Here is an 8,503-nt window from a genome sequence, read left to right on the forward strand (position 1 = left end):
GCGCAAGGACCAGGGAGAGGCCTCTGGGAGCTGAGGGTGGACCCCGGAGCCCGAAGGAAGCAGCGACCTCAGCCCCACAACCCGACAGGAGCCGAGCAGCACTTCGCTCCCTGCCTGCGATGCCCAGGGAAGGAAAGTGGACCACACAACCGAGACCTTGATGGACAGCCCTGCCAGCAAGTCACTATGTGTCTTTGTAACATGCTACATCTCTGGCAACTCCTCACGGCAGCAATGTCAGAGGAAAACACACCAACACACATGCAGTCCACACCACAGTGAATGTCTTTTCCTTGTTTATTTCAACAAAGTTTATAAAAAGTAGAAAAATAAACATTTTATTGGGTGTGAGTTTGAGAATTCACACACATAAATACATAAATAGTGAAGTGGCAATAAATTAAGAGGCAAATACAATCTAAGAATCCAGGACAAGTGGCAGGTGGGTCACAGGGTCAGGTACAAAGGTGTCCACTGGCAACACATTTCAGGTCCCGGATGAGGAGGCGGAAGAGGTTGAATGTGACAGAGGCCTCCAGGCAGCCGGGGGACTCCTGTGGGGGAGGAAGGGCTGGGTTGGTGTCTGCCCAGTGTCTGGGCTCCCAGCTGCTCCCCAGACACCAGTCCCGCTCCTGGTCACTCACCTTCCTCGGGGCCTCCTTGAGCCGGTCCACCCAGTGCTGGAGGCGGCTCTGGGACCTGGGGCCTGTCGTGGGCGGAGCCGGACCCTGTGGGCGGAGGGGGCAGGTGTGAGGCAGGGCCGGGCCCCAGGGGGAGTGTGGTGGTCACAGCCCACAGACATGGGGACCCCAGGGCCTGAGCACTCACACAGGCCTGGAGCTGGGACCGGATGTAGCTCAGGGTGCTAAGGGGCTGGTCCAGGACGTCCCCCAGGGTCGAGTTAGCCAAGGGCTCCAGGACCTTCAGCGTCAGGCCCAGCTCAGCCTTCAGGGCCACGGGGCGCTCCCACACCTGAGGAAGGAGGCAGAAGACAGGAGAGATTCCATGTGAGACAGAACAGGTGGGGCGGAAGAGAGGAACAGGAGAAGGTGACAGGTGGGGGACAAGTGAGAGGGTACAGCCAATGTGGTCAGGTAGCAGGATAAGGAGGCACAGGTTGTGGGGGACAGAGAGGGACAGGCCAGAAGCAGAAGGTGACAGGGCCAACCACGCAGCCAGAAGAGCGGGGCTGGGGAGGGCAGGGCTGCTCCTGCCTCTGCCAACTCACCTGCAGCTGCTTCAGGCTCCAGGGCCTGGGGAAGGGGCGGGAGCCGCACCTGCGGTCCCTCGGCAAGAGGGACTCTTCCTAGGGAGCAAGGGCACAGGTGAGCCCCAGCAGGAGGGTGGAGGCTGGACCACGCCGGTGCAATTGCAGGACGGCTGAGAACGGGGCGAGGGGAGGCTCACTCCCGGGAGGACGGTAGAGGCACCTCCCGGCAGTCAGAGCTGGAGCCAGCCCGCTGCGGGGAGCCGGGGCAGCCCCGGGAAGGAAGGGTGGAGGCCCCCCGTTTCAGCGGAGCCAGCATGGTGACCCTGGAGGGAGGGGTGGAGGCCAGCCCCCAGCAGCAGGGGCAGTGGGGAGACTCACTAAGGCGTCTTTGGCCATCTTGAAGTCCTGCAGCTCCTTTGGGGACAGGGACTTGAACTGGGCTATGTTGCAGCCCCTTGCATCCGAGACGGCCCTGAGGGGCCTGGTGAGAGGAACTGCTCCAGTCCTGGTCAGCACCACGGCCATCAGCACCAGCACCAGTGTGCAGCCCGCGGCCATGTCTGCGTCGGGGAAGGGAAGGACGCTCAGAGATGGACAGTGCTGGGGCCGAGGCCAGAGGCTGCAGGGAGGTGACCACCATGGACCGCCATGTGGGGCTCACCCAGTTTCATTCCTGGTCTCTGGTCTTTGTCAGCAGACGGGGCACCCTTGTGTCCACTCAGGCTGTCACCTGGGGTCTGTCACCGAGTCTCGTTTGGATTCTCTGGGCTCAGTCTCCTCTCCTGGGTTACAGCCTGCTGCCGTGTGCCCAGTGCTGTTTCTGCATTTCCAGCCACGTGCGTGGTACAGTTCCCGCCTGAGCTCCATGATGTAGCTTTTAGCCGGCACAAATGGGCGGTCCCAGCTGACGTAGGAAAAGTGAAAGCCCAGCCTGAGGTTGACACCAGCCACCAGGGGAGCCCCAGGCTGGGGAAGCCCAGAGCAGGGCAGGCACAAGCCAGACGAGCAGCTGGAGGAAAGGGAAACTGACAGGGACTGAGTCAGGCACGTGAAGTCAGTTCCCAAGAGGAACCCTCAGCGTTGGCATCTCCAGCCCTACAGGGAGGGTGACGGTGCCCTGATGGGGCTGGATCCAGGACTGGGGGAGGAGAGAAGGACGGTGACTGGCTGTTCTGCAGAATGTCCCAATGTATGAGGGGAGGGAAAGGGCACCCCTAGCAGGTGCTGCCTGAAGAATCTGGAGCTTCCCACGGAGAGGCTGTTTGGGGAGGAGGAGAAAAGCCCGGAGGAGGCTGCTGGCGTGGAGAGAGAGTCAGATAGGCAGGTCACCAGAGAATTAAGAGGGACCACCTCTCCCTACCTTCCCCACCTGTTATGGAGACAGGAAGCATGAAATTTAGGCTTGGACAATATTTTTTAATTGTCCAAGCAAGGAGGGACCCAGGAATATGAGGCTCTGCTCAGGAACTGAAGTGTCACCAAGGGGTTTCAGAGCATCAGATCCATTTGTGACAATTGCCTTCATTCATTCAACAAGTATTTATTCAGCTCCACTTTGTGTCTGCAAAGAGCGCTGGGGAAAAAAAACCCACAAAACAGCACTTATGGAGCTTTTACTAGACAGGGGTAACAGACGACATTGGGGGTGGGGAGGTAAGCATGTGGCATACATTATGCCAATAAACACAGAAAAATAAGGCCAGGATCAGAGCACAGAGTACATGAGGGCATTTGCATCAAATGAGGTCTCCTGGAAAAAATGACATTTGAGCAAAGAGCAAAAGGAAGTGAAGGAGGGAGCCCTGTGAAGTCTGAGGAAAGAGTCCTGTACACCAAGGTTACAGTCAGTGCGAAATAAAGGCAGAGACACTCCCTTTGGTTGAGCACTTTCCTATCCAGCTCTGTCATGGAGGCTTTGTCTCAAGATAGCATTGGATACCCAAGATAACAAGGGCATACTGTGGTTTGCCTACCTTTTCAATAAGTGGTGAACAGTGGGGGCTCAGAGAGGTTAAGAGACTTGCCCAAGGTCACACAGCAAATAAGTAGTTAGGGAGGAGTCTAACCAAGTTTTGTCTGACACTGAGAGGGTAACCACTGTACTCACCAGCCTCCTGTGCACCTAGATCTCTGGACCCAGAGGTGATGGTTTCCTGGGAAAGAAGGGGAGCCCCAGGCTGCGGAAGCCCGGAGCAGGGCGGGGCACACTGGCCACCAGGGGAGTGTGTCCTTTTTGACATTTGACTTCCACCCCAACCCATTCTTTCTCTCATAATTCCAGGGAGACTTTGGACAGGAAAAATCTTTGAACGCTGATACATGAAAATGTTTCAGATCCAAGAGCAGGATGTGCACAAGTCACCTGCCAATATGTGGGTCACTTTCTGCCCAGTGCAGGGGCCTTAGTTCAGGTGGGTAGGAGATATTGCACCAACAGTGAATTCTGCACGTGGCACACTACCTGGAACTCCTAAATGTCATAGCTGTTTTTCTTAGAAAGGAAGTTGAGGCAGTGGTGGAGAGTGTGGGTTCTGGCGCTGAAGGGTCTGGGGTTCCAACCTGGTTCTCACAGTCACTAGCCGTGTGACCTGGGGAAGGAGGGGTGCAGTAGCAGCACAGATTGCTAGCCCATAGATCTGGACGAAATATAATAACACAATTGTTTGCACGTGGGTGATTATTTAAAGGAGGATGTTTATTAAGGCCACCCTATGACCTCCGCTGGCAGGTTTATAAACACAAGCAACGTACGTTACTCCTTTGCAAGAGAAGTATAACATGCCACTGCATAAGGGAGAAAGCGCAAGCTCAGACAATGACACTGTAATTAAATGGCATGGTCAGAATTGAAACTCAGGCCATCTGATTCCCTGGCTCAGGATTTTTGCCGTAGAGGGTACCTCCCAATGATCATATGGAAAACAACCAATGCAATCCAAACACTAATAACTTAAAACCAGGGGACACAATAGCAAATACACACAGAATTTCACAAACGCAAACAACACACATGTAAGGGAATCCCAAGAACGACAGTAACTTTAGGGTTTGGGGCCTTTCACTACCAAATCGCTTAGGGAATGGTGTCCCTCACGTGGGGGATCCCAGAGTCACAGGTTCATAGAATCTCCAAGCTGGTGCTGAAGGTTCAAATCAGGGGTTGGAACGTGGGACAGATGTGTGTATCTTGGTAATCACAGAATGAAGAACTGATCCCTGGCGTGTGGGGATCAGCAAGTGTCCCCAGAGCTCAAGTCTCTCGCCAGACCAGCCGCTGGAAGAGCTTCGGACAAAGCATCACAAGGAAATGTCGCCGCTTCCTGAGGATCTGGGTTCTCATCCGTGGGCGGGGACGCGGGGAGGGGGCGCGGTGTGGGTGAAATACCTGCGCCTCTTGCACCTGGCGTAGGTGGGTTGAAGTCCGGCCAGCGGCGGCGGCAGGGAGCCTCCCGGGCCTCAGCGCCCATTGGCTGAGAGACTCCCCTGGTCCAATGGGGCAACAGAGGACCAACCAGGCAGCCAATGGCGTGAGGGTTTCGGATCCCGACAGAGCAGGGCGGGGTCAGGTCCCACGTGAGCAGTTGCAGGCGATTGAACGTGACGGTGGCTTGGGGCTTCCGGGCGAGTCCTGGAACCCAGCAAGGAGGCGGAGCGGGCTGGGCCAGGATTTTCCTTCCCAAGAAGCTCCCCTCTGGTCCCCAGCGGCTCCAAACCTCAGTCCCATCCATTTCCTCCTCACCCGGTCCTCCCTGCGGTCTCACCCCTGTACCGCCCCGCGCCACGCACAGCTCTCTGCGTCTTGTGACGCCTCCTCCGTGGCCCGAGGGGATTTTTGAGGGAGTCTGGCCGGATCAGCTGCAGCTGGAGGGGAGACACGAAGTAAATGAAGAAGGCGAAGAAGGGGTCCTCACCTCTTAACCTGCCCAGAGTGACCCTCCCAGCAGCAGACCCAAGCCTGGATTTGGACACGGAGAGGACGTGAATTAAATCTCGGCCGGTTTTTCCGCTAAGCGGGACAGATTCGCAAAGCGATGAGGGTCGCTACGAGCCTGGGGGCGCAGGCCAAGCTGGCAGGGTTAGAGCGGAGCGGGGTGCGGCCGTCACTCACGCTCCCTGGCAGCCAGCAGCTCCAGGAAGGGCCAGTGCCCGGGAACAGCTTCCGGCTGTGCAGGCTGCTCAGCACGGCCTGGGGAGTTGGGGACGGCCCGCGTCCGGGGTCTGCGCTTCCCGGCGCCAGGTTCGAGAGCTGGAAATGGTCCCTCCTTGTGCGGATGGAGCAGTTGCGCAGCCTCCAGATCAGCGTCTCTTGCTCCTACAGGACAAGCGCCCAGGTGAGGCTGGGCCTCCTCGTCAGGGCCCCTGATCACTGGGCCGTCTGGAATTCCTGGACGTGGAACCACGCACGGTCGTGCATATTGTGCACTGAACCAGGAAGCTCTCCGAAGGCATGAACGGGAACTGAAATGCACCCTGCGCTACCCCCAGCAAAGCCCTATGCCCAGACTTGGAGCTGAGTGGGCCCAGCGGACCCAGGGCGCCCTTTTGCGACCAGCACGAAGCGCCTATTTTTGCGCCTATGACGGAGTTTGCCGGAGGTCTCGTGGCCAGAATTCTGGACTCTGAGATAGGAGATGTGCCTGCCGGACGATAGGACGCAAGGACTCCTGGGGACTGGGACAGCCATACGGGGACCCGGAGGGTCCAAGGTCCTGGGGGTCCTCCCTCTCGTGGCGGTCCCTCATTGCCTTGGCCGCCACCAGCGCCCTGGGGTCCAGAGGACCGTAGCGCGAGAGCAAGCAGCGCCCAGCGCGACCACGCCCACCGTCCACCCGACCCACAGTCCGGCGGCCACCACGTCTCTGCCACTCGTCCCCATCTGTGATCCTGCAGGAGGAGGCAAGGGACATCAGGGAAGCTAAAGAAAGGGGCCCCGAGTCCAGCCCCCTGCTCTGGCTAAGGTCGCAGAGGGGCTGATGCCCACAGCACTGGCGGGCATCACCCGCAGGGGGGAGACCACGTGGGCCGGACCGGCTGCTCAGCTCAGCCTCTCTCCTCTCTCTCCCTCCTGCAGTGAACCCTCTGCGCCTCGTGCGCTGCAGTGGGACTTGCCCTGCGCTGTCCCTCGAGTGGTGTCCACCTTGGGCGGCAGTGTCCGGATGGCCCTTGGTGGCTTTCTGCATGTCAGCGGGGGCCCCAGGCCGCTGGGAGGAGTTTACCTGCTAGTGGGCCTGGGCCAGGGATGGCTGGGCTCGAACCCTCGGCTACCAAAGTAGGTCTCTGTCCCCATCTCTACTCTCTATTTCTTTTTTCTTTGTTAAACTCATCCTGGTTGTCCTTATCTTTGTTCTACAACAATAATCTGCCCTTTTATAGCATTTACTGTCCATCATACCCTGTTCTATGTATTGATACATACATATTTTCTCATGTAATCCTCCAAAACAGCACAGGAGGCATGTTCTACTGCTTACTATCTTATTTTGCAGAGAGAAAACTGAGCCCCAGTAAAGTGAAAGACACACAGCTAGTTAGTGGCAGAGGTGGGGTTTGAACCTACACACTGTCCAGCTTCAAAGCTTGTTCTCCGTGTAACTGCCATTAAAATCTCATTCAGTGTCTCCTTCTCTGTCTTCCTTTCATTCTACCTCTCTCTCCCTCTGTATATGCCTCTCTTTCTGTCTCTTGGTCTCTGTTCCTGTCTCTGCCTCTGGCTCCGTGTGACTCCATCCTGCACTCCGCATTCATTTTGCCAACAAACATCCTGACTCTGTCTGTCTCAATCAATCTTTCTTTTAGTTTAAAAATAAAATCTACCTTTTTTCCTGATAGAATTAGCCATGCATGTTCATTGGATAAAGTCTGGAAAATACAGAAAAGCATAAAAGAAAAAAAAAACCACCTATCACTTCACTGCCCTGCTCCCACCCCTCATCCCACCTCTGGAAGAATTTTTCCCAATATATAGCAATTTTTTCATGTATTTATTTGTGCATATGTTTTCTGATTACCAAAGTAACACTTATTCCTTGTCAAGATTCCATCAATACAAAAACATACAACTTGGAAAGTTAAAGTGACTCTTTAAGCCCACCTCATAGAGGTAAAAAAAAAATTTTTTAACAATTTCTAACTGTTCCTCCTTCCTACCCACTCTGCCCCTTTCTATGAGCAATTTCACCCAAATTGGAACCATGCTGTATACAGTTTGGTAGCCTGCTTTTAATGTCTTACCATTATCTCTCATTTGTATTCTCCCACATCTTTAATTATAGTGTATCAGTTAGGGCCCAGCAGGAAACAGATGGTCCAATCAATTTAGGGTAATTGGAGGTAGGGCTGATACCGGGAGCATTTACAAAGGGATTGGATGGTGAAAGAAAATGACATGGGCCAGCACAAGGCCCTGGGGCCAGCATGGGGGAGGGGCATCACCACTGGGGGGAGGCCTAAAGGAAGGGGAGAGGGTTGAGGGTGTGGTTGCCTGGCCTGGGGAGGAGAGTCAGGTAGGCAAGTGGAGGAAATAGACCGGTGATGGTGGCCCTACAGGGAGAAAGACTGGGGAATACGTACCCTGACCTCTCCTCCCTTCTCCCTGGGGCCCAGAGCAGGGCGAAGAAATGGGGAGAGTAGGTGTGTGGGGGCAAATGGAAGACACTAGCCCCCTCACCACCGCTATTACAGCTTCCTGATCCTAACCCTATGGGTTGGCATTGATGTTTCTCCCAGGTTTTATTTGTTTTGTTTGTTTTAAGGGACAGGGTCTTGCTCTGCTGCCCAGGCTGGAGCACAGTAGTACCATCATAGCTCACTGTAACCTTGAACTCGGGCTGGCTTAGGTGGCTTACATGATGGGGTGACCCAGACCCTTCCCCCTGTGCTGTCTGAAGCGCTTGTAACCATGACCTTCTCAGGCTATGGCTGCTCTCTGCCGATTTGCTTTTTCATTTAAACTGGTCAACAGAGTCGCGGAGGATGCGTCAGTGGGTCACTTGGGTGCTGAGCCTGTCCCTCCCTGCTCACTCTGTGCAGCAGCCCCACGTTCTCCCGACGACCAGTGTTGTTCTTCCTGCCACGGTGTTGACTCCTCTCCTTATTTGCTGGTTCTCTCGGCAGAAGGGACAGTAACTGGGTGGCCGTCAGCACTGTAGCTTCGGTGGGATTCTTGCTGCGCTCTGGGTAGGATCTTTCTCTGGGAACCAGGGCCTCTTGATCTGCAAAGTCTAAATTTGGGGCAGGAAAAACTGCTTTCTAAAGTGGTCAGTGGGCACGATGGGGAGCAACGCCATTTTGGTA

General features: G+C 55.5%; 1 protein-coding gene across 1 annotated transcript; it reads right to left on the reverse strand.

Annotated features, from left to right (window-relative positions):
- Positions 1-455: 455 nt before the first annotated feature.
- LOC123624229 (interferon lambda-3-like) lies at positions 456-1,768 on the reverse strand. Its single transcript, XM_045531861.1, has 5 exons — positions 1,589-1,768; positions 1,229-1,306; positions 829-972; positions 645-728; positions 456-554 (listed from the first exon to the last, which is right to left on the reverse strand). The coding sequence occupies exons 1-5, from the start codon at positions 1,766-1,768 to the stop codon at positions 456-458; spliced, it is 585 nt and encodes a 194-aa protein (XP_045387817.1).
- Positions 1,769-8,503: the final 6,735 nt, after the last annotated feature.

The sequence above is a fragment of the Lemur catta genome, chromosome 19 (assembly GCF_020740605.2).
Source record: "Lemur catta isolate mLemCat1 chromosome 19, mLemCat1.pri, whole genome shotgun sequence".
Taxonomy (NCBI): domain Eukaryota; kingdom Metazoa; phylum Chordata; class Mammalia; order Primates; family Lemuridae; genus Lemur; species Lemur catta.

Excerpts from the sequence above, each read along its gene's own strand:
- LOC123624229 (XM_045531861.1), bottom strand. The coding sequence starts at position 1,768 with ATGGCCGCGGGCTGCACACTGGTGCTGGTGCTGATGGCCGTGGTGCTG. Across the intron at positions 973-1,228 it reads GGAGCCTGAAGCAGCTGCAG|GTGTGGGAGCGCCCCGTGGC; the intron begins GTGAGTTGGCAG and ends CTCCTTCCTCAG. Across the intron at positions 555-644 it reads TCAAGGAGGCCCCGAGGAAG|GAGTCCCCCGGCTGCCTGGA; the intron begins GTGAGTGACCAG and ends CCTCCCCCACAG.